Source organism: Artemia sp. Qi Xiang Cuo, chromosome 15, assembly GCF_049724085.1.
Source record: "Artemia sp. Qi Xiang Cuo chromosome 15, ASM4972408v1, whole genome shotgun sequence".
Taxonomy (NCBI): Eukaryota; Metazoa; Arthropoda; class Branchiopoda; order Anostraca; family Artemiidae; genus Artemia; species Artemia sp. Qi Xiang Cuo.
This window is the reverse complement of record NC_142808.1, coordinates 53,008,004-53,033,963: the sequence shown is the minus strand read 5'-3', so window position 1 is coordinate 53,033,963 and position 25,960 is coordinate 53,008,004. Positions and strand designations below refer to the sequence as shown.

At 36.3% G+C, this 25,960-nt stretch overlaps 1 protein-coding gene across 3 annotated transcripts in view; it reads left to right on the top strand.

The window, feature by feature from the left end:
- The first annotated feature begins 8,622 nt into the window (after positions 1 to 8,622).
- The window catches only part of LOC148943845 (heat shock protein 105 kDa-like), a 221,648-nt gene continuing 204,310 nt past the window's right edge, over positions 8,623 to 25,960 (top strand). For all 3 annotated transcript variants that reach the window (XM_089101396.1, XM_089101398.1, XM_089101395.1), the window contains exon 1: positions 8,623 to 8,774. In XM_089101396.1, coding sequence (XP_088957522.1) covers positions 8,662 to 8,774 — 113 coding nt within the window. In that variant the 5' untranslated portion in view covers positions 8,623 to 8,661. The remainder of the gene's footprint in view (positions 8,775 to 25,960) is intronic.

Sequence of the window (25,960 nt, the reverse complement as noted above, 5' to 3'; positions counted from 1 at the left end):
AATAAAAAAGGTACGCTTAGAGCTTTATCAGGCAATAAACCTACAAAGGAAGCTATGGAGTTTAACAAAAATTATAGAGAAGCTTCTAAAAAATTTCGGAAATTGTAAAGTAGACTTCCTCACTAGTTGAAATCTGGAAGCATGCAACTAAATTAAATAGTCAAATAAAAATAAAATAATTTAATCATACTAATTTGAAATTTGAAGACATGAATTCTAGATCAGATAAAAGAAATACATGAAATCAAGGGCATTTTGACATTCGGATATCGTACAGGATGTGTGATAAGAAATTGACGCGAGAGCCCATATTTGTGGTTTGGAAAAATACTATAAAGTCGTGGTTGCAGCAGTAGCTTCAATCTAGTAAAGAGCGAACCACAGACCATAGTAACCAAAAGTTGAAAAACGCATTTTGAAAAAAAAACTACCTACTGATAAAAATTGCCATCTGACACTGATTCTGGAATGGTTCAACCACCAGATTTTTGGTTGGTAAGAATACCACATAAGGTCCAGATAAAAGATAAACTTGGCCTTAAGCCTTTGCTTTTTGTAGATTCACTACCACGCGGTACTTTTGGGACGGACCAGATTGTTTCGATTGCAAGTTTTATTTATTGATATGTTTGCTTGACTGTAAATCATAGTTGAGACATTTGAGCAATATATATAATCAAGAAAAACCAAGATTTTCCTTGTTCAAGACTCAGCAGAATATTCGCCTGATTGTAACTATCTTAGTTTACCCCTCACTAGCTCGGGTCTACAAAACTAGCAAGTTAAGAGCTCTGGATATAGTTAGACGAGAGCGTGGAGTTAATTAGCTCTATTTCGGTATGCATCTCTTCAGTGTTCTAGATTCTGGAAAGAGATTTCGCAACTAAGACTGGGTCAAAGATTTCGCCCTTAAAAAGACCGTGCGCGACAAAAGAATTACTAATAGAAGAATAAGTAGGAAAACAGGGAGACATGTAGAAAATACATTAGCAATTTATACTTTTACCGTTCTCCCAGTCACTGTATACTGTAGCGTCTACTTTTTCCAAATGAGGTACACTTTCATGCCATGCATACTTGCTCTGTGCAAATACATCACAACCTTAGGACTAGTGGTCCAGTGTTTCCACTTCGAAAATTTTAAAATCCTGTCCCGCCAGCCAAAAATCTCCGAAAAATCCTGAAATTTTCCTGGCGGGCAATAGCTGGAACCCTGTATGGTTATGTTGATTTTCCAGAGCAAATGCAATTTCTGTTCATATTTAAAAACATAAGTGATGCTGAAAGTCAGAAAAAGGAATAAGATCTTAAGTGCACGTGTCAGTCTTGAACAAAAGAAGTAGTCGACTCTCAGCAGTATTGGTCTCCCTTTTCGGACGTATTTTTTGTAGCGATTTGCAGCGAATCCGATTTTTCATTTTTCCCTTTCTGCAGTTTAGCAATTTAAGGTAGTTTTAAAGATTCTTCTTCCTTTAATTTTTGTAATCGAAGTGTGAGGAAGAACATAATCTTGTTTTCTACTAATTTCAATGTAAGAGGATTCCCTCGAACGGCGGGAAATAATATTTTGAAGTATTCATTAAAGTCGCATTACAGTCTTTGACTGATTGGATCGTCGAACTCACCTTTGGTAAGGTTTCTTCCGTGCGTTTGTTGAAAATCTGCAAATCGCACCAACCTCGAACTACCTCAGACGTTGTGTTTGCAAATCTTTTACTTCCCAGAACTTCATACAAAAAAGACCAAAAGACTACCGGATAAATAAATAATATCAAATATGAGAGGACCAGTAGAAAAACAAAGAACAAAAAGATTTCGAAAAAACCGGCTCAGACACATCAGCACTTAAAGACTGCACCATAAATAAAGTAAATCGACCAAAATGAAATCTCACACTAATCGCCACATGTATCCATACAATTGGTTCAATGGAATTTTTCTATTCAGCTAAGTCACGGAGATCCAATCTACCGGGACAGGCACATTTGAGTTGGATATATGCCTATGCTTATCCGAGCTAAAACTGGGTCACTCTGCTTCTTTGCTAATAGCTCAGAAACTAAAAGGGCTAAAACATTTCTAGATCACTCATTTTGTAGAACAATAAATTTCCTAAAAAATTCATAAATAAAAAATATACCTTGAGCAGGGAAATTTTCAAGATGGATCAAGATTATTCCCAAAACGCTATAAATTATGTTATATTTTTCGTCGATTTTTAGGCAATTAAACCTGAATGGCAAAAGATAAAACAATTTCGAAAAAAGAATATTGATGTTTATTGAATTTCCTTTGATTTGAGTAATTATGGATCAGTTTGGAACTTTTTATTGATTTTAAGGGAATTTCTGTCAGTTGAGATGGATTCTCAAGGAATTTGAAGAAATGGGTATGATGCACCCCCTTGTCGACTATATAACGTTGATTTTCGTATTCAGCATGATCGATTACATCAGATTGCGTTCTCAAACCTTCTGCTTGCTGATCACTCAAAACCTGAAATATCAACATTTTTCTCGTGCGGCTCCCTGACTTTAAATCTCCTGATTCCTGGAAATATTTTTTTTTTCCTGGCAAGGGGTCGAAAATCAAGTTTCTCATGCAAAATCCGGGCAAGTGGAAACACTGTGGTCGTTTGAATCTTATGTGGTTTTAAATGTGTTTCACTTTTTTTTAATGGAGAGTATAGCCTTTGTCGATACTGTATATTCTCTCTACTGTGCTCCCAGTTTTCTAGAAAATGCCGGATGTACACGAACTGTTAAGCTCGGAAGATCAAACACACTATCCCCTTCACCTCCGGGAATGCCTAAAAGCCAGTCTCCATTTGGCAGATTCTGCCATCTTGCAGAAAAAGCAACGTCGAAGGTTGCAGTGTCTGCAAACTGCCAATACGGAGCCGGAAAAGAAGTCTACATTGAAATAAAATTTGCAAATTGGCGGTGCAGATTTGCAGAATCTGCCAAATGGACACTGGCTTTAAGAAAAACACCATCAAGCCCCTCTTCTTATCCTCGTTACTCAACACGGAACTATCCATTATTTATGATGTTTGTCAGCGGTTTTCTATGGCTACAGCTAGATCTTTCTGGAAAGGTTTCGGAGTTTCTTCGAAATTCTTTCTACAGCAGCAATATAGTTGTCTGTCTGCCTGCATACAGTGTTGCCAGATTGGGCTAGTTTCCGCCAATTGGGCTAGTAAAATTTCATTTTTGCGGGTAAGATTCCCAAAAACCCGCAACGCGGGTTTTTGGGCTAAAAAACCTTTCATTTTGCTATTTTTGGGCTACATTTACAAAACATGTTTTTTAATTTCGAAATCGACCGAGACACGATGCAAAAGCCAGCGGTCATCATGTCATGTCTGTAGTTGTCATGTAGATTGTCTGTGGCGGAACTGCCGAGCTCCAACGCTCCAACAACTTTCAAAGAAGAACGGAAAGAAAAGACCAGTGAGTAGTGTGTGACTCATTCTCTAGCCAAGAAAGTGATAAATCTTGGAACAAGGGGAGAGGTAGAAAAACTTTTTTTTTCCTTTATTGATAGGTAAATTGTACTGACCTGCTGTCCGAGTTGCTGTGTCTGTTATGAGCCAAGATTCTGAAGTAACTTAGCTTAGATAAGATAACCATAGTTAAACCATTAGATAACCATTAGATAAACCATAGATAACCATTCTCCAAAGAGAGTACTCAAACGTAACCTCTGCCATTGTCCAGCCCGTCTGACACCAGTAGGGGCCACTAAATTTTGTTGGTACAGGAAGAGGACAGGGTAAATTTGGAATATAGGACCATAATGAGATAGCTAGGAAATAAACATACCATTCGATTCAGAATTCAATCCTCTATCCGAATATAACAATAAAGTCCGGCGGAAATTGATTCTAGAAATTTTGAAAATTCTGGAATTTCCAGATTCTGGGATTGGAAAAACCTAGTTTCGGTTTAGTTTTCGGCTCACTCGGTATTCGAGGTCTAGGCCACCCCACCTACACCCCCAGGGCCCGCCCCCGAATCCCTTCGTATCCCCGAAAAGCTTGATTTGTAGAATCTAAGGGATGAGTTTCCGCCGGAAATGATTGCTATATTTGGACACAGCATTGAATTTTGAGTCGAATGGTATGTTTATTTTTTAGCTATCTCATTATGGTCCTATATTCCAAATTAACCGAGGACAGATACCGTGAATCTTATTTGCACTATATCTTCCCAAGGCTGGACCAGAAGTGTAAAATTTTTACACAGCTGAAAATATCTGGTCTGCTTTACCTGCTGTGTGAAAATTATTAATTTCTGGTCAAGCATGAAGGAGATATGGAGCAGATAAGATTCACGGTATCTCTCTTCTTCCTATACCATACTATATTGTACACACAGAAGGAGATGTTTATCTGGACTGTGAGCAGAGCATCGTTCGACTGAAAACCATATAGGCTACCTGACCTTAGTTTTTCAGCATTTGCTTAGAGAAGGAACCAGAAAATATTCAGAGTAAATCAGTAAACAGAGGAAAGGCTCAGCTAGACACTAATGTACCAGTATTGAGTTTCTACAGAATTTTTTTAAGATTCATAATAGCAAAATGGACATTGCAAAACTTGTGTTTTGATGGTTGCTTGTTGCTTTTATGTTACCTTACTTCTGCTTAACTCCAGCATCTGGTAAAATAGGAAAAGAGGTTTTAAAGATAAATTAAAGTTTTTTTGTTGATTGCTTCAGTTTGGATTCCTCAATTTCCTTCCCTTTAAATGAGCCGAACAGCTCGTAGCTTGAAATACTTGATGGTTATGGTTACACGAAAGTAGCATAGGGTAAAGGAGCTGGTAGTCGGCCAGGTCAGAGTAGTCGGAAATTCAAACAAATAAAATTTTATTAAAAATTTGTCAAACCACATCTTGAGTTGTTTTTTTTATGCCAGAATATCAGCAGTGTTGCTGGCCATCAAGGAAAAAAAAAATCAAACCTATATCTTATAAAACGAATGAGTTATAATTTTATTTCTGTTTGACTGTCTGGCTACTATGACCTGGCCGTCTACCAGCTCCGTTACCCTAATGGCTATACAAAAACTATATAATTCCTCTTTCTGGCTTACTAAAAATCAGAGTGAAATGGTTAATGGTTATAAAGAACCCTCATACTAAAAATGGGTGACAATTTGTTTATTTTGGTGTAATTGCCAATTTTTTAATAATAATTGCCAACTTGCTAGCTGGTTAGATTGACAATGATGTTGATGGGGTATGTTTTGGATTATCAGACAATATGCCAAATTAAATTATACTTCATGTAAAACTATAACTGTCAGAAGCTTAATATTCTTGAGTGCATGGGACAATCAGAAAAATTCAGTTGATGCAAATCCCCAGTTAGCTTGATGTGCTTGCTAATTAATAATTTCAGGACTTTCTAGCCAAAACTAAGCTTTAAATGAAAGGGTAAAACCTATTCCTGTTTCATTTAAGACTTTTCTGCAGCAGATAGACACAAAAAAGTTGTTCATGCTTTTCCAGCAGTTTGCTTTAGATGGTTAGAACAAGCAGGTGGTTAAAACATCCCTTTTTTCAGATTGTCGCCATGGGAAAATGGGCGAAGTATGCCAAAACATATAATGAAAGGTGGGAGAATGAATGTCCTTGGGTCAAGCAATGCCCAACTGATGAGTCAAAAGCATACTGTACGGCGTGCAGAAAAGAAATTAGGGCTCATCATAATGACCTGTCAGTGCATGCTAGCTCTCAAAAACATAGACTGAAGTCAATGCAACAGGTCCCGTCAAAAGGTTGCAAGACACTTGATGGCCATGTGACAGTTTTAAGTGACAAAGTGAAGAAACACGAGCTTGCCATTGCCTGTCACATTGCTTGCCACTCATCTGTTAGAACGGTAGACCACCTAGGAGAACTGATTAATGTCATTATATCTTCAACTGCTACTTCTGCTGCCAAACCAACATATCGACTTAGACTACATCGTACGAAATGCAGTGCTTTGATTGTGCATGTGATTGCACCTAGTCTACTAGAAGAAATAGTGCAAGATTGTAATAACAAGTATTCTTTGATATTGGATGAGTCTACAGATGTTGGAACGCACAAATACATGGCTGTATGTATTAGATTCTTTTGCAATAGAAGGAAGAAAATAGTGACACGTTTCCTAGGACTTGTCGAGATTCAAAGTGCTACAGCTGAGAACCTTTATAATGGACTGAAGGACTTCATTGAAAACAAAATTAAATTGAAGCTGGAGAATATTACAGGACTAGGAACTGATGGTGCCAGTAATATGGTTGGACAGAACTGCTCTTTGTTTACTAAACTAAGGGAGCATAATCCTGATCTAGTTTTGATCAAATGCATTTGCCATTCGTTGCACTTGTGCATGTCAGCAGCAGCTAAAGTTTTGCCAACAAACATAGAGTTTTTGCTAAGAGAGACTTATAACTGGTTCAGCAATAGCCCTCTCAGACTGGAGGATTATCGTCAAATATACTCCTTGATCAATAGTACGGGAAAAGAGCCAAAGAAGATTTTGCAGCTCAGTGGCACTCGTTGGCTCGCCAGAGAGGCTGCCATTGATATGATTCTTGAGCAGTGGCTTGAGTTGAAGACTCACTTCAAAAGGGCAGCGCAGACTGAGCGATGTTTTACTGCGAACACGCTTTCGATGATTTACGAGGATGATGTGAACTATTTCTTTTTGACATTTCTGCTTCCTATTACAAAAGAATTCACCAGAATGAGCCTCTTATTTCAGCAGACTTCTGTCGACCCAGCCAAGTTGTTCAAAGATTTTGAATCATTTGTTTCTACATTATTCCGTCGTGTAGTGAGAGGGGCCGAAAAACTGACTACCGCTCAGTTGCTAGAAATAGAAATGATAGGAGAAAACTTTTTAGATGTTACACTTGCTGATCTTGGAACCAATTTCCGTCGAATGTTGATAAACTCGAAAGTTCCAGATGAACAAAAGAGTGAACTTAGAAAAAGATGCTATGACTTTCTGAAGAAATTGTGTGAAGAGGTGAAGAAAAGAGTCCCTTCACACATGAAATTGCTTTCAACTGTGGTTTTGTTATCACCAGAGCACTGTCTGAGTCAGACTCGTTGCAGTTTTGATAACCTACCTTTGTCTCTTCTTGTGCCAGTGCCAGATAAAAACTTGCGGAAAGTGGAACTAATAGAAGATCAGTGGAGAAGACTGCTGTCTATCGACTGGACACTGGTGGTTGAGAAAAGTGAATCTCTCAATTCTGAACAATTTTGGGTCGCTGTGTACAATTACACAAATGCAGGGGGAGAATATTGTTTTAGAGAACTCGCCGCCTCTGTACTCAATATTTTGGCACTACCAGTGTCGAACGCGTGTGTTGAACGGGTTTTTAGTATAATTAACTGCTTTAAGACAAAAGTTAGGAATAGAATGGGCCTGAAGCTGCTTTCGGCGATATTATTGATTAGAGGGTGCCTTCATGGGGATGAAAAATGTTGTCAAAATTTCATCCCTTCGAAAGCAATGTTTCAAAGGTTCGACAGCTCTATGTATAAGTGCGAAAAAAGTAATGCTGAAACTGAAGATGAAGACATCGCGGTTTTTGAACTGTTAGATGAGTTTTTTGAGGAGTGATAACCCACAGTTGTGTATTTTTTCTGTGGTGCATTTGTTGCTGGATAATATTTTGCTTCTAATTATTTAGACTCAGGGCGTATTTTTCGCTATCATCGGACTCGCGTTAATGATTACGGCTGGACTTCCACCAACTGTCTTCAGTGCAAAAGAATAGAGCCTCATGGCTAGAATAGAGCCTCATGTATTGGATTTCCTTGTATTTCGTAAGTTTTAACCCAGATTAACAATAAAACTTTCTGTAATTGTGGTTTCAGTCTGATTTTCTTTTATTCTAGGTTTTAAAATATCGGATAAGGATTGAATGCCTAACAATACATAATAATTAAGTATATACGCTCCATTGATTAACTGGGTTTATAGAGTGAAGTTTAAACTTAAAACGAACAAATTTATGACCCCTCTACTTGTGCCGTAATAGATTGACTATAGATTTACTGAAAGCAAAAAAAAAATGGAAGAAAGGTTTTTCTCTAAATGCTAGAAAAAAACAGCCACTTAGTTGGCTGTACGTATTATAGATTATAGCCTCTGAGCCTCTGGAGCATATTTATCAGGTAAATTCGCCAGTGATATGCTAAAAGCTTGGAACAAAACAGTGCAGATGTGAATTTTCTGTTTGTTACTAGGTATTCTTTTAAGCTCACATAACATTGTTTTTCAATGATATCATGGTATGTATAAAATAAACCAAGTGTCTAAAGAATACATTGCCTTTTTGTTTTCAGGGAAGCACTTGTCAATTTTACGACGTCATACGTAGAAGATTTGTTATTTTTGTTAGCTCACAGAGCTCTTTTTTGCTTTTGACCTATCCTTAAGTTTAGGTTATCTGATATGCCAATTGTATCTCTCCTCGTTTTACCCATAACAGCGCTATAATAGGGTTATAATAGCGTTCGCTATTTTTGGGCTACTTTGGGCTATTTTTGGGCTAATGATTGCTCCTCTTTGGGCTATACGTTATGCCAAAAACCTGGCAACACTGCCTGCATAAATAAAAGAATAAGGAAGGATTTTATTTGGTAAAATGGCAGTTCCAGTAATAGGAATTGATTTTGGCAATGAAAACTGCTTTATTGCAGCTGCCAGATCTGGTGGATTAGAAGTACTTACAAATGATTACAGCCTAAGGGATACCCCGTAAGTGGCTTTGTGATGTTTTCCTCTGCTAGCCCTTTCTACAAAGCTATGGCTTGGCTTGTGGTAAATTTGCAGTAGGTTTAGTGGGCAGAAATTAAGGTCAATATATACGAAATCATATTTTTTATTTAGGGATAACGTTATTACACCATTCGATGCTTTTTTTTGGATTTTTAATATTAGAACAAGCATTTATCTAATAATTTATTTTCAGCCCCCCCCCCTATATAGGCTATACCTAACCCTGAATTAGCATAGGCCTATATAGGGGGAGGCAAAATTAATTTGCGATAGAAATGCTTATTATATTTGTAATCAGCAGAAAAAAAGGCATCAAATGGTGTATTCACTTTAGTCCTAACTCAATAATATGATTTTGTATATATTGACTGAAATTAAAAATCTTGGGGGTTTGAAATTAAAAATTAGATATCAAGAAATTAAAAATCATATAGGCTAAATGTGGGGCTATTGAGAAGTAAACATTTTGGTAAAATTCTGCTTTAGCTACTTTTGGCTATCTTTAAAAGGGGTAAAGTTAAAATATGAACTTTCAGCAATGGGTCTACAGGCTAAAGTATGTCCTGGGAAGGTAGGCTATGCCTATTTTGAAGTACCCACTTCCACTTTTCCCTCTAGAGGGTCCTGAAATTTGCTTACAGGACAGGTCTATACCTATTCAAATTTTGGCAAAACAACATCTTACCTTTATTTTCAGTTATCAGTTTCCTCTGGCTTTATTTCTGAAAATGCAATTCTTGTTATTTGAGTAGAATTTTAAGGGATACCACCAGATGGCTAATTTGACAGTGTATATAGCCTATATACAAATCTTTAAATTAGCCAACCAGAATTTTAAGCCTAGGAGTCCAGCTAAGGAAACATATTAAGAAAACAATTATTAATCCATAAATATGCAGACTAATCCTAGCTAACACATTTTGCAGGGGGAGAGCCTTTATCTTCACTTCTTTTCTTGTTTTTCCAATTTTTCTAAGAAATTTATGAATTTCTTAGGACCTAGGCTATATATTCACATAATTTATACCCCCACCCCCCGCATGTGCAAATATATACCTAGAATTGCATCCTCAATCTAAACATAACAATCATTTGGGTAAAGTTCTACCAAATCATATTATTGAGCTAGGACAAAAGTGAATATACCATTTGATGCCTTTTTTATGCTGTTTATTAATGTAAAAATCATTTCTATTGGAAACGAATTTCAGCCCCCCCCCCCTCTAGATGCCACTTCAGGGGTAGGGTAGGTATATATAGGGGGGAGGGGGGCTGAAATTCATTTCCAATAGAAATAATTATTATATTTGTAATCAGCATAAAAAAAGGCATTGAATGGTGTATTCACTTCATTTCTAACTGAATAATATGATTTGGTAGAACTTTACCATCATTTGCATCACAAATAAACTTTACTCCCATATTAGCCATATGGTGGATGTTCAAATTTTAAGCCATAGGCTATCAATGTTGTTTATTTTTCAAAATCTAGGAAATGTATTTGTATATCTTTAAAACCTCATAAACTAGGATGGAGCAAAGTTGTGAAACTGAAAACAATTTTGTTGTAATTTCAGCAGAAGATCTGTTTTGCAAGGTTTCACTTTTATAATACACATATTTTTAAATATCATCAAAGGTCAGGACCCTCTGAAGAGAGAAGGAGTGGAGTTAGGCTACCTTCCCAGGTAGCCTAACCTTCCAAAATACCTTCCCAGGACATACTTCAGCTTGTAGGCCCATGCCTGAAAGTTTCAGTTTCCTAACCTAAGCTCTTTTCAAGATAGGCCTAGCCAAAAGTAGCTAAAGTAGAATTTTACCAATATTTTTAAAAACAATTTTTCTTCTTAATATACAGAGTGATTATAGTTATCACATTCTGACTGCAGCTCTACTACACTTTACCCCCAAAGATAGGCTATTGCCTGCATTGTATTTTTCCCATTCTATTTTCCTGTGTGTCAATCTTGTTCTAACCCAATTACCTGTAAATTGAATCAATACTGACAAAATCAAAATATGGAAAAGTGCATAGTTTAAAAAAATATACAGTTTGGACTATTTATTTGCACATGAAAGATTTGACAATTGTCATCCCCTAAAAAAGGCTGATGCTTCTAGTAAATTTATACTTTTTCACATAATTTGGCTAGGAAGTAGGTGAATAGCCTACATTGCTTGATGTCCTTACAAGTATAATAATCACTGCTGCAGCAGCAATTTTTTTTTAACCCTTGAAGGGCATTGAAAAGAACTTTATAAAACCCATCAAAATTGTGTTTTCATGCATTTTTTTACATTTATATGAATAGACAAGTATTTTTGGGAGGGGGGATTGGTTCAAACCCACTATTCTCCTGGATACAACCTTGCTAGTGAAAAATATGTCATTTATAACATTCAGGAGTGGTAGGCTAATTATTATTTTATTGCATCCTGAGAGTGAAATGTCATTTTGAAAAAAAATGTGCAGGAATTTCTAAAAAGAGCTGGAAACCTCCCCTCAAAAATGGCATCATAGCAAAATAGAAAGTCCACCATTAGAGTCAACATTGTTCAAGACACTAAACAGGAAATTACAACCCCCACCCTGAACAATGAGGAAAATCACATTTTGCATAGGTAGCCTAATTTCCTTTTTTATCTTTCTTTTTTTTTCTTTGTTGCTAACAATGCACCAAAACATCATAGAGAGTTGTTTAAGGGCTCTTAAAAAAAATTCTATCTAATTAGTTTTTAGATATTTTTTAAATTGAGATCATAGCTCAAATACTATAATAAGTTACCTTTTTGGAGGCCCTATTAAGGGCTCAAAATGGAATTTGCCCCAGAACCAAATACTATATTTGGAGAGGGCATAAAAAAGGCATAAAGTTCCAAAATCTGCTTGAAACCTGAATAAATTTATCTATATAGTACAATTCTAGATGAATACCTTTTGTCAGAATTGAATCCAGAGCCTCAATAACTCCCAGGGAAGCTATTCTTAAATGCATATTACCCCCCTTTCCCCCTCTGAGGTGCACTGACATTGAATAAAATTTACATTTGGGTTATAAAAGTGAAACCTTGTGAAACAATACATCTACAATAGATGTGCTGATGAAAAAGGGCTATATTAAATATGAACTAAATAGTTGTTAAGTGGAGGCCAGATAAAATTGCAGAGGATCTGGAAGGTGCAGCTAGACAGCATTGTAGTAAAATATTGTACTGTCATGTTAATAAACTGAGAGGGAGTAGTCAATCCAAACTTGTCCCAGGTAAAGATAGGAACAGGGCCACAATTAGTGATAATGAAAGAGTTAAAGAGAGATGGACAGAACATTTTGAGAGTGTGCTAAACTGTGATAGAGTTACAGGAAAAAATATGGAGGAAAATGCAAAAGTTTGTGACACCTTGGATGTGAAGGAAGAATTAGTAACAGTGCTAAAAGGATTACAAAATAATAATGCCCCAGCTGCTGATAGTATGGTAAATGAGTTTTTTAAATATGGTGTTTGTGAAGTTAGAGATACATTACTAGATATTATGACTATGATTTCTAAAAAAGGAGAAGTTGCTAGTGGTTTTAGGAAAACTTTAATTAAGCCCCTCTATAAGAAAAGTGACAAGAGTGAGTGTGGTAATTGTTAGGCATTAGGATGGTTTTTGTAGGTGACAAATTACCTAGTGTAATGTACTAAGAAAAAAACTTGTACATAGAAAAAATGATTTTAGAAAAAACTTGGTGTAATTACTTAGACCTAGAGATGCTTTAGATAAAGTTGCAAGAGAACAGTGTGGTTTTAGAAAGAGTAGAGGATGTGTTCCAAATTTTTACCATTAGATCAATGATTGAGAAGTGTTTAAACCATCAAACTCCTCTTGTCCTCAGTTCTATTGATTATAAGCAAGCATCTTATTTGAATGCTAGTAGAGCTTTGGCAAAGGTCCTGTCCTTGTATGATATACCAGATAAATACAGTAGAGTGATTAGTGCTATGTAGAAGAATGACTTTGCTGTGGTTAAGGTAGGAAACGAGGTTAGTTGTTGGTTTCTTACTAAATCAGGAGTTAAGCAGGGTTGCATCTTATCCTCATTTATATGGATCATTTTTATGGACTTTGTTCTAAGTAACACACAAAAGCAATGGGAAAATATGGAATTAATTAAGCTTAGATTATGCTGGTGATAAGAGCATCCTACATGAAAATGTTAGCAAAATGAATGAATTTTTGAAAGTTTGAGAGTTCAGGGTGCAAGAATAGATTTGAAAATTAATATTGAGAAGACTAAGTTGCTAAGACTGGGACTAAGTGAATGTGAAGAGGTGATGCTGGGTAACAAGAAGATTGATCAAATGAACAGCTTCATGTACCTAGGTAGTGAGATAAGATAAGATATTTATTTTAAAAAATCTCTGTTACAAGCCCACAAAGGGTCGAATTCAGACTTTGGAGTTGACAATATTAATGGTTGCACTAAAACTGGCAAAAATGCAAAAAAAAAAACAATAAAAAACAAAAATAATAATGAACAATCATTTAAAAGTCAATAATTACACTGTAAAAAGTCAATTAAAAAAGTTAAAAAGATAAAAACTGGCCAAACTAAACTTACACAAATACAAATCAGAAAAAGGATTAAAAGGGACTTAAAAAAGGGGGGGGGGGGCAAAATAAGGAAGTAAAAACAAACAAGAACAGGACATAAATACATATAAATTAAAAGGGACACTAAAAAAGTCGATAATTCAACTACACAAAGTCAATAAAAGAGTTGAAAAGGTAAAAACTGGTCAAGAAAGAGGGGGGGGGAAAAACGTAAATAATTAAGCAAAAAAAAAAGAGAACAAAATATAAAATATATAAGAATTACAGGGGGAATTCAAACAAAAAAAAAAAGAGAAGGGACAAGCAAGTGAGTGCAAGAACCTGGGTGGCACCATCAGCTAATAAAAAAGAGAGAGAAAAAAGAGAAACTAGTGGGACACTATTAATTTTTTCTGTAATGAAGGGGACAAAAGTTCTTTTGTATCTGGAAGTAATGCAGCTAATGGGGGACAAAACAGGGATGGGCTCAGAAACAGCCTGAATCAGCTGTAATCTTGATGGGGAATGATGTTTGGGGAAAGTACTTGCCATCTAAGGGTTTGTTATTGCATTTTTTGCAAAATGGAGGCACAACAAAACCCTCCTTTGCTCAAGGGTTTCCTTGCCTTCTTTGAAAATTATTTGCAAAGCTCTTTTTTGAATTGATTTGTTTTTTTTTTCTGATTCTTTGCAAGAGATACCAGGGTGCCGATCTGAACAAGCATATTCTAGATGCAGGTGGACAAAAGATGTGTAAATCCTTAAGGAGTGAGAAGGGGGGATGCTGAATTTATTTAGGAGCTTAAGGAGGGTGATAAACACATTAGCTCTATGGCTGATGTCTTTAATGTGGATATCCTACTTTAAATTTGAAGAAATTGTGATGCCAAGTAGTTTAATTGAGGACACAGGAATTTCAGGAGGGATATGATTAAGAAAACAGGGCAAGGATTTGAGGAAACAAATCAGCATTATCATGGACTTAGAGGGGTTTACTGTTATGTCTAAGTCCAAGGCCTCATCTTCAATTTCACTGAGGGTACTTTATTTTAGTGTTATTAGTAAAGACAGTGGGTGTAGTGAAGATGTTAAAAGTAGAATTGCAAAGGCCCAGGGTGTATTCTCACATTTGAAAAAAGTTTAAAAGAAAAGGATGATAATTCTACAAACCAAGATTAGAATATTTGAAGCTACTGTGATGACAAGGGTTAATTATGGTTCTTAAGCATGGGCCCCCTATAAGATGGAGGAGGATTTGTTAGATGTTTTCCTGAGATAATGCATATAGATTGTTTTGAGTACCCAACTGACTGACAGTATATGAGACAATAAGCGTGGTTAAATCTTGCTTTCTAGGGCTATGATGAGAGAAAGTTTTGAGATGGCTAGGACACATTTGGCAGATGAAGGATGACCTTCTTGGCCAACCATCTAGGGTCAAATGAAAAACTGGTGATCCCCAAAGGGGGTGGAATTCTGTCAAAAGGAAAGATTTAAAGCAAAGGGAACTTCTTAAGAGGGAGTCTTTGAATTGGTTATGATGGATGAGAAGCATGCATAGCTCTGTTGGTCCATGCTTGGTTGATTGGTTCCATGATTGTCAATGTCAACATTGACAGTGTAAATATGTCAGTTTCTTTTTTGCTTGTCAACATACTTCTAAATTCCAAGTTGTGCCTTTTCCCACTCCTAGGAACACTTATCAAACAGTTTGTGGTAACAAAATGTAAGTAAGGAGTGACCCGGCTCAATAGTAATCAAAACTCTAAAAACGGAATTTTGATACCAGAAGATGCATTAAAAGAATCGGATTTCTATGCTGATTTCAAATATATAAGTTTTATCAAGTTTAATCATACCTTTCAAAAGTTACGAGCCTGAACAAATTGCCCTATTTTCTAAAAAAGGGGGTGACACCCCCTAAAAGTGATAGAATCCTAATGAAAATCAAGCCATCATATTCAACTTGTAGAATGAAAGACCCCCTAAAAGTTATAGAACCTTAATGAAAATCACACCATCATATTCAGCGTATCAGAGAACCCTACTGTAGAGGTTTCAAGCTCCTATCTGCAAAAATTGTGGAATTTTGCATTTTTTGCCAGAAGAAATATCACAGATGCATGTTTATTTGTTTGTTTGTTTTTTTCCCCAGGGGTGATTTTATCGATCCAGTGGTCATAAAATCTCGCGATAGGGCTCATTCGAACGGAAATTGAATGTTCTAGTGCCCTTTTTAAGTAACCAAAAAATTGGAGGGTAACTGGGCCCCCTCCCACGCTTATTTTTTTCCAAAGTCACCCGACCAAAATTTTGAGATAGCCATTTTGTTCAGCATACTTCAAAATCTAAAAAATATGTCTTTGAGGATGACTTAATCTCCCACAGTCCCCTGGGGAAGGGCTGCAAGTTATGAACTTTGCCCATTGTTTACATATAGTATTTGTTATTTGGAAGTATGTGGACGTTTGACGGAGGGATTTTTTCTGGTGGGGGGTCGGAGGAGGGGGTTATGTGGGAGGATTTTTCCATGTCCTCATTTATATGGATCATTTTAAGGGACTTTGTTCTAAGGAACACACAAAAGGAGGATATTTTCACGGAGGAGGGGCCATTTCTATGAGGGGGGCCAGATTTCCCAGCATTATTTAAAAAAACGATCAGAAAGTAAATAAAAAAAACTTTCAACTGAAAGTAAGGAGCGACATTAGAACTCAAAACCAACAGAAATTATTACGTATACGAGGGGTTTTCCTCCTAGTCAGTACCTCGCTCTTTACGCTAAAGTTTTCTTTTGTTATTTTCAAAAACTTATCTATTTTAACTAAACGGTCTTTGTGATTCAGGGGTCATTCTTAAAGAATTGGAACAAAATTTGAACTTTAGTGTAAAGAGCGAGGCATTGATTAGGGGAAGAACCCCTCATATACGTAATGAAAATATACGAATATAGAAGTTCGTTACCCAAGTTAATTCGTAAGCTATGTCAGATCAAAATTTCGAGAAATCCATTTCGCCAAAAAATATGCAAAAATGTTTTAATTATTCATGGACGGTGAGCCAAAATCAAAGCTGCATTAATTCAAAAATGTTCAGAAATTAAATAAAAAAAACGAGTTTTTTTAACTGAAAGTAAGGAGCAACATTAAAACTTAAAACTAAAAGAAATTATTTCGTATATGAAAGGGACTGTCCCCTCCTCAACGCCTTGCTTTTTACGCTAAAGTTTGACTCTTTCTCTCAACTCCATTTTTTAAACAATAAAAAACTTTAGCGTAAAGAGCAAGGCTTTGAGGAGGGGACAGCCCCTTTCATATACGGAATAATTTCTGTTCGTTTTAAGTTTTAATGTCACTCGTTACTTTCAGTTAAAAAAAACTTGTTTTTTTATTTATTTAATAGTCTTTAAGGATTCGTAGAACTACTGTCAAGATACTCAGTCTCTTTTTTCGCATTAGAAGTAACATCTCCTTTCCTCAGTCATAGAAATAACCTGGAATAATTACCAAACTTGGAAATGCATAGAAACACAAAAATTGAAGTTTTAAGATCAATACCATTTCATTGTATGTTTTATGCTTAGAAATATTCTTTGTACAAAAAATATTGTCTAATTAAGCTTAAAGACCAAAAACTCATTTGCTATTGTTTTTTCTATCCTTGAAAGTGTTTATCTTGTGAATTCATTCCTTTTCAATTGTTGCAACAACCAAGACTTTCTCTCTTGACATCAAGACTTTAAAGATAGGTTGGATTAGGTTACATAGGTTCACCCAAATCAGTGGCAGATCAGTTCACATAGGTTCCACCTAGATCAGTGGGGGCAAGGAGCCAAAGAGGGGCATGTACTCCCTAGATTTTTTTTTACCACCCCTTAGGTTTTTAAACGCACCTCTTCTGGGCTATTTTCAATGAACAATGTTTTCTTTTGTGCACATTGAAAAAAATGATAAATATGCTCACCCCCTATATCTCGAAAAATACTTTTTGCCCGCCCACCTTGTCCCTAATTTTTTTTGAATTGACACCACTGCCTTAGATAGGTTGAATTGGTTTCAAACCCAATAACGCAGGATGTGAAAATTAGCTCCCATATTGCATAACATTTTATTGCAATCCAACAACCTATCCTGGCAGATATGATTGTTCCCCATTTCCTCCATACATAGAACCTCAGACGGACCTCTTGAACCTCTATACAAAGAGTTTCTATACATAGAACCTCTTGGACCTCAGACGAGTAAGTAAGACCAGGGGTGCCAATTCAAATAAATCTAAGGGAAGGGGAATTCTTTAGTTATTTTTTTTATATTAATTTTCTCTTCCAAGGACAGCTAAAATGAAATCAGATGAACTAATTGATTAGGTAGAAACCTGTACAGCCATATTGATCTTTAAATAATAATAAAAAAATCGAGAAATAAATTTTCGTAGATGGTCGAGATACTAAATTCCGTTGGATAAGGTTTTTGTCAAAGTACTTTCACAAGCATAAATGCCAAATTAGTAGTAAAGAGTCAAAAAAGCTGAACAGAAAAACACAGACAAATTAGTCTGGTGTCTAAAAAATTTCAAGCAATTTTTCAGAAAAAAATTAATTATTTTCCCCAACACGAAACGAAATCATCCTAGCTCCCATAGAAGGCGTCTTCAGAATCTAGCAAATTCAGACTTATGTAAAACAGGGAAATTGGAACGAAATAAAGAGAAAATAACGAGAAAATATGTGAAAGACAATGAATAAGATAGTGAATACAGTAAAAGTGAATATTTCGGTTACATAATCAAACAGCCTTCATCAACAAAGTATAGTATAAAGCAAAGAAAAAAAAAACTAACTTACTCAAAAATACATCGATAATGAATTTTTGAAACTAAAGTTTTTCTTTCCGAGATATTTACTTAAATATTTGCTTAGGTTTTATTTACCTTCTTCACAAATTTCCTCCGTATCTTCTCTTCTTTTTTATGATGGAAAGGTAGTGTGGTCTTCATTATTAAATCTATTCGAAATTTTGGAGACAAAATTGCGAATCTCTTCTACATTTCCAGGAAATAATTCAGGAATAGTGAATATGGTATTATTAGCTTCCATTTCCAGCACACAAACTGAATCATTCCATTTCCATAAGCATTCCATATATATTGCATAAATACATACAATGATAAATTAAGGCTTCAAATTACCAAACTGAATCATTGGGGCTCAATCCAACAAAAAACTAGTTTTGGTCTTACTGTTTTTTATTCGAAATCAGAACTAATTTGACTTTTGTGAGGAGGGAGAACATAAGGGGCCAATAAAACCGAATTATTAGGATACCTAGCATAAGGGCTTTTGCTTGATATCAATGAAAACTGGTGAGAATTAAAGTGAAATAAAAAATTGCAAAATTTGACTTTTGTGAGAAGGGAGACCATAAGGGGACAACATATTAGACTCATTCGGACACCTAGTGTGAATTTAAGTGCAGAATTCAACTTTGGTGAGGAGAGAGACTGTAAGGAGCCAACAAATTTGAGTCATTAGGACAGCTGGTGTGAATCAAAGGACAGAATTCGACTTTTGTGAGGAGGGAGACCATAAGGTGACAACAAATTTGAGTCATTAGGACACCTAGTGTGAATTAAAGGACAGAATTCGACTTTTGTGAGGAGGGAGACCATAAGAGGACAACAAATTTGAGTCATTAGGACACCTAGTGTGAATTAAAGTGCAAGATTCTACCTTTGTGGAAGGATACCGTAACAGGCCAAAAAATTCGAGTCATTAGGACACCTAGTGTAAATTAAAGTACAAAATTTGACTTTGGTAAGGAGGGAGACCGTAAGGGGCCAACAAATTTGAGTCATTAGGATACCTAGTAGAAAGGCTCTAGCTAGATATCAACGAATACTGGCATGAATTGAAGTACAAAATTCGACTAATCGAGTCTTTTACTAGATATCAATGAAAAATTGTGTGAATTAAAGTGCAAAGTAAAAAAGTTCAAAATTCAACTTTCATGAGGGGGGAGAACATAGGGGACCAATAAATTCGAGTAATTAGGATACCTAACGGAGGGGCTTTTGCTAGATATATGTGAAAACTGGTCTTAATTAAAAAGCCAGAGATATAAAAAAAATGATTTTGCTGAGGTGAAAAAACTCACCTCAGGTATATTGACATTGCTTGATAATGTCACAAAGAAGGCTTCTTTGTTGAAGATGAAAGTTAACACTAATAAATTGTCAGTTATGACAGTTAAAAGGGCTGATGCCCTTTCTAATAGTCGAAAGTGATTGGATGGAAACTAATCCCCCTCCCACGCCCGTAGCTGAAAACTAAATTTTGCCTTGGGTGTTTGGAAATTTATTGAAGCGTTCAACGTTTTTCTCTGTGTTACCATGATGAACCATGAAAATAAGTAAAGCAGACTATCATTAAAATTTGGCAGTGCTTTCAGTACAAAAAAATTCAAACATAAATAATATATTTACTCCTAAAGACAGTTGTACTTTTGAAGGGGAGGTAAACCTTTTTAAGTTATTTGGTGCTATATGGGTTTAGCTTATTTTTCACCCATGTATTTTTTTTTATTTGATGCCTACCACGACCAAAACTCCATATTAGTAAAAAAAAAGAAAAAAAAATCTAGAAGAGACGCGCAATTCTGTCATCAGAATATTGAATTTACTTTTCCTATTTTGCACAAGTTTGAAATTACTAGATTTCCGAGATGTTTACTATTGAAGCTAGAATGGTTTTGTTTCATTTTGTGTTTATAGGATTTACGATTATGCAAGGGCGTATCCAGGATTTTGGTTTGGAGTTTTTTTCTCGAGGGGGGGGGGTGTTTTACAAAAAACTAAAAAAATATGATAAATTTGTTATTATGCATTTTGTTATATTTTTAAGAATATGATTTTTTTATGAGGGTGGGGGGGGGTAGGAGGTCCAATCTAATACCCACCGACCCCTGGATACGGCCTTGAGAGTACAGAAAAAAAAATATTTCTGGGAAATACTTGAAATCTTGGGACGCCAGAGTAATTTTTTTTTTCTACTTAGCTTTTTTGACTGTGTACTGCTATTTTGGCATTTATGCTTGTGAAGGCCCTTTGAAAAACGTCTTATCTAACGGAATTGAGTACAAACAAAACAACTTAGACTTCGATATCATTTTGCCATACATACATTTTGTTTCTATGATCAGATAGATAAAACCTGAAAAATAGAGATATTTTAGAATTCTCTCATGAGCATGACGCCTTTACTTTGTGTCTACCATGTCTACATAACTTGATTGTCGAACAAACATGATTGGAATCTGAGGTGGGGTTTGATGCAAAAGATAAAGTAGTCAAAACAATGTTAGGGTGTGAGGGTGGCACCCTAACTTAAAAGCAGTTGAACGGCTGAGTTAAAAGAAATGAACTCGCATGTTATGCAGAAGAAAATGATAAAAAAAATCATCGCTATAGTGTGCACGAGGAATCACCCACTTTTAAAACTCACTTGCAACAGGGTATAAATCTCCTAAATTTGTTTCAAATCTCTTTTATTTTTCAATGCGATAAATAAAATCGAATAGGGATAAAATCCTTTTTAATAGACAGTGATCTTCACAAACAGTGATGTAATTTCAAAAAAATACTAGATATTTCGGTCACATATGCAGTGACGGTCATAAGTAGTAAAACTCTACTTTATTTTTCGTGTTAAGTCTTGCCCAAAATTAACGTAATGTATCGTGATTTCGTAGGGCAGAGAACTGCTCTATAGTCCAATTCTCTGAATGTCAATCATGAAGTTTGGGACTGGGGTCAGCGCCATGACTATAAGCTCAGCCAGAGTCAACCCAGCTTTGGATGAGTATCTGTAGAAATCTGGGGGACAAGCACATGAAGCACGTGATTTGCTACCAACCACGTCATAGTACTCCAACCAATGGGAAAAGAATCAGGACACTGGCTCCTGCGCTACGCCGATTATTGTTCTGCATGAGCGAAAAAGAGGCAGAGATCATTGTCATGTACTACCAAGGCCGTACCTAGGGGGGGGGGTTAGGGGGTTTCAGCCCTCCCTGGAATATTTGTCCGACACGTAAAAACATTACAAAAAGTGGATATAAAACGATTTTTTGTGTATTTTTTAAAGTTATTTTTAAAGGACCTCCCTGAAAAAATTCTTTTGTGAATTTTTCTGGAATAACCTACCTCTAAAGAAAACTGGAAACAATCGTAATATCAATGGAATTTGGAGCCCCCCCCCCCCCGAAAAAAATATCCTGTATACGTCCCTGTTTACTAATACCCATTTATTAGTATAATACTAACCAAGCCTATGATGCTCTAGCTGCACTAAAGCCACTTCAAAGGTCCTATCTAGAATTTTGTTCTGGGAAGGGGGATCAAAACAAATTACAAAACGCAACCAAAATGTATTCAAATGGCTTTTGTTACTTTTTTACGGGTCGGAAAAAATTAAGGGGGGAGGGTTCTAACCCAGTAGCCCTCCTGGATGCGACCTTGGTCATACCTCTCAAAACATCAAGATTTATTAATGATTGTGTTCTTCGTTAATTGAACGTAACACTTATGCATGGAAGTGTAAAACGAGGGGTAACAACTGGGCATTTTGAGGGACACCTGGAGGCATGAGGCACGGAGGCATGCCGGAGGCACGGAGCTATTGTTTGAGACGGATTCAAAAGATTCACCTAAACACCAAAACTTGATATTTGGGGATCAAGTTTGGCATGTATTTGTTAGCACGTATTACCACAGAGAGAACCATGAACTGTGAACACCCTAGAACCGATATACTAGCTGTGATAAACTTCTCATCCGGTAGGTTTTACTTTTCGCTACAATCAGCTTTAAAATACAAAACTTGGTATATACATTTTTATAACACAACTACCTCAAGGTCCCAAAAAAGGTAGTTTAGAAGATTTGAATAACTGGAGACAGGTTACCCTCAACTAATGCAAATAAAGACTTCTGTCAAAAGTACTATCAATGAGAGTCAAGAAAGAAAGCGAAAGCTAACACGAAGGAATTGAAAAGAGAAATACAGTAAGTGTGCTCAGCCGTATAAGAAATCTATTGATTCACAATGATAGATGATAGACAAGTGCATAAGGTTTAATAGAGAAGTAAATAATTACAATACGGTATTTCACAAGAAAACACTTGTCCAAAAGGTTTCAGGTGAGGTCCCATGCCTGCGATAAAACTAAGTCGTGAAGTCTTAAAGATATAAAGCATAAATTGTGGATGCATTTCTTGAGGTTTATAATATAATTTAAGGAGTTCCCCATGGCAAGGTGGTAAACAAACACTACACTACAGCTATACAACTTAAAATAAGAAAGAAATTGATTGGTTGTGATTCGATGGGACCGTACTAAGGATTTTAGGTGGTCGATAATAATACAGTTCCGTAAATAATACAATGATAGATGATAGACAAGTGCATAAGGTTTAATAGAGAAGTAAATAATTTCATGATAGACAATGATTCACACCTAGATCTCGGAATGCATTCGAGACTCATAAAAATTATATCAAAAACTGAAGCGAATGGGGGACGAGGGGCACATGCACTTGAGCTGGAAGGACCAGCCCCGCCGTGGGTGGCCTCCTCGTCCCTAGGAGACATGGTTTAAGATTCTGTTCAGTTACATCAATTTTTAGCGAAGTTTCATCCGCAAAACACCGAACTAAAAAGACACTGGAACTGAGCTCTACTGAGCATAACAAGTTTTCCGATGGTATTCATCGCTTCCGCTGCCCTAGATCTCGGAATGCATTCGAGACTCATAAAATTATATCAAAAACTCAAGCGAATGGGGGACGAGGGGTACACGCACTTGAGCTGGAAGGACCAGCCCCGCCGTGGGTGGCCTCCTCGTCCGTAGGAGACATGGTTTAAGATTATTTCCAGTTACATGAATTTTTAGCGAAGTTTTAGCGAAAAAAAAGAAAAAAAAGAAGGAAAAAAGTGCCACGGCAAGAATGGGTTTCTTGTGAACGGAGGACACCCAGTCTACGGGAGAGCAAATAGTTTTTTTGTGTTAAAAAATTTCAAAGTTGTAACAGTAAGCCCGAGTAAGCCTTTTGGAAGACCACCTTTAAAATTCGAATTCGTATTAGTGAAAATTGAAGGATATGAATTTTAAGGAATTGAAGTAAAAATGCCACCGGAAAAGCGTCTCCTATAGGGGGAAGGACACCCAGGAACGGGGGGGGGGCGATAGATATTTGGCAAGAAAAAAGTTAAATGGTAGTGTCCACTAAAACATTGACTGGTACATAATAATTTTTTTTTTTTTTGAAGTTTAGGAGATATGATAATGTATAAAGTTGTAAGATTTTTATGTTTTTGTATTAAAATATCACCGAGTGGAGAGGAGGAGGGGAGGGAAAAAAAAAATAACAACTACCTCTGAAAAATGTTAAACAAAATTCCTTCTGTTGACACACAGAACATGGCGATGGTGGTGGTTATGGTCTTGAGGTCAGTTTTGGGTTTATGTGCCATTTTTAACATGATGATTGCGATGCTGACGAGACATCAAAAAAGTGGAACCCTTTCTTCTGGATAAATGAATTCAGCTTTGTGAAGACGTCTGAGTCAAAGCCGAAGACAATGTTGGTACCGATTTCCATAGAAACGGGTTCTGCTGAATGCATGATATACAGGCTGGAGTCACAGTAACCCTGGTCTACCGATGCGGCAGTTAATGTGAGATCAGCATTCAGCCGGAACCACTGGCACAGAATTCCTATGTCGTCAGGAAACGGCATCGCCATGTTCTGAGTGTCAACAGAGTGGCATCTTCGCCCAGACAAGTAGCCAAACTGTATGACCCGCCCAACTAATACTCTCTTTCCCCTGCCAACAGGTCTGTAAACGCACCATTCACCGATACGCAATTCTACAGCTGGGCTTACAGTGTCACGCCACTGACCCCCGTCCCAAACCAAATAACCGGCCACACTAGAAATCGAACCCCCGTCCTTCGGAGAGGGTTCCATATCCAGCGCGCCAACTCCCTAAAGACTGCTATACAATATAAGATTTATTCATGATGAAATACAAATAGAATACAGTGATGCCAGGTGCCTGACATTAGATAGCGCATCAAAGGAAGCGTAAATGGGCTATCGGCGCTTTTTCGCTATACATATTTTGGTGGAGTTCGAAATTCAGGGTAAATTAGATCTTAAACGGACGAGTTAAAAAAAAACAACAGCATTTCAGAGATAACGTTACCAGGTAGGCACAAATTATGTGAATTTGGCTTTTCAGAATACTAGAACCCAAAATTGGAAGGATTCAGTCTTCATCACAGTTTATAGAATTAGCAGTATGATCATGCCCTATCTCACCAATTATAAAAACCCGGACCAAGGTGCGAGTGCTCCAGAGAACGTTTTTGCAGATATAAACATAAGCGGCATTAGATCTTTTCACGGGTAGACAAGTCAGATTTCTCTTGGACACGAAACAAGTGGAAACCCGCTATTACGAATAATGCACTTTGTAACCATTTCTCATTGATTGACGGAAACGGACTAACCCGCCAATGCAGAAAGAAGTGGGAGGAGCTTTTTTGTTCGTACCGAGAATGAAGACCAGAAATGATCTGCGATAAACTTACTGGATAATTCTATAAACTGTGGTCTTCATTGACAAATTTCGGCACCACATTCCGAAATCTGAAACAGTAAAGCATTTTTCGACTGATTACATGCGCTTCTGAAGTCGAAATTTTCTATTCTCAGTCTCTGACTTGACAAGAAAGATATTTTCCTCAGTTCTCTTATATATCAGAGAATTAAATAAAAGAGGGAAATAAAGAAGATCTAACAACAACAAAATACTTGCCAATATCAAAAGGGATATTTTACATTACTTTCTGGCTGATATGCTGAATTATTTCCTATCAACAATAAAAATTGTGATTAAAGAACTAAAAAAAGAAAAAGGTATTCAGTACACTGGTGTTGCAATATCGATAAGTTATACAGAAATGTGGAAGTTAAAGGCGCATTTGACAAAGATAACTAATAGAAAGAATTTCATAACAAAAGAGGAGCATGGTCCTTGAAGGTCACATCTCTCCAAAATGTCATTTAGGTAAATGACATCAAAGTTTACTTCTTTATACAATGTTTTTATGACATTGCAATTCTAAGCTTCAAAAACACGTAAATTCTTAAACTTAGTTATTAGAACAAAATGTTTCTTAGCTTTCAAAATATAAATTAGAACGACCAAGTCAAAGCTAAGAAATTAGACCAGCCGTTATTAATACAACTATCTATAAAATTGCAGGCCAAAGACAATGTTCTGATATTTTTGTCATGAAACAGAATCCAAAGACATATACATATGAGACAAAATTGTACTTGACAAGGTCCTTCAACAGTTCCGATTCTTATTTTATTTGTGTTTTCCTTTTAATGAACTTCGAATGAGTTTTGTACATTTTTTAATCATATATTGTATTTTTGACTAGTATTCAAGATCATTTTCAAAGTTAAACAAAGTTAAACAACAAACCCTCCTTCTATGTCTCCCAAAATTTCCTCAAGA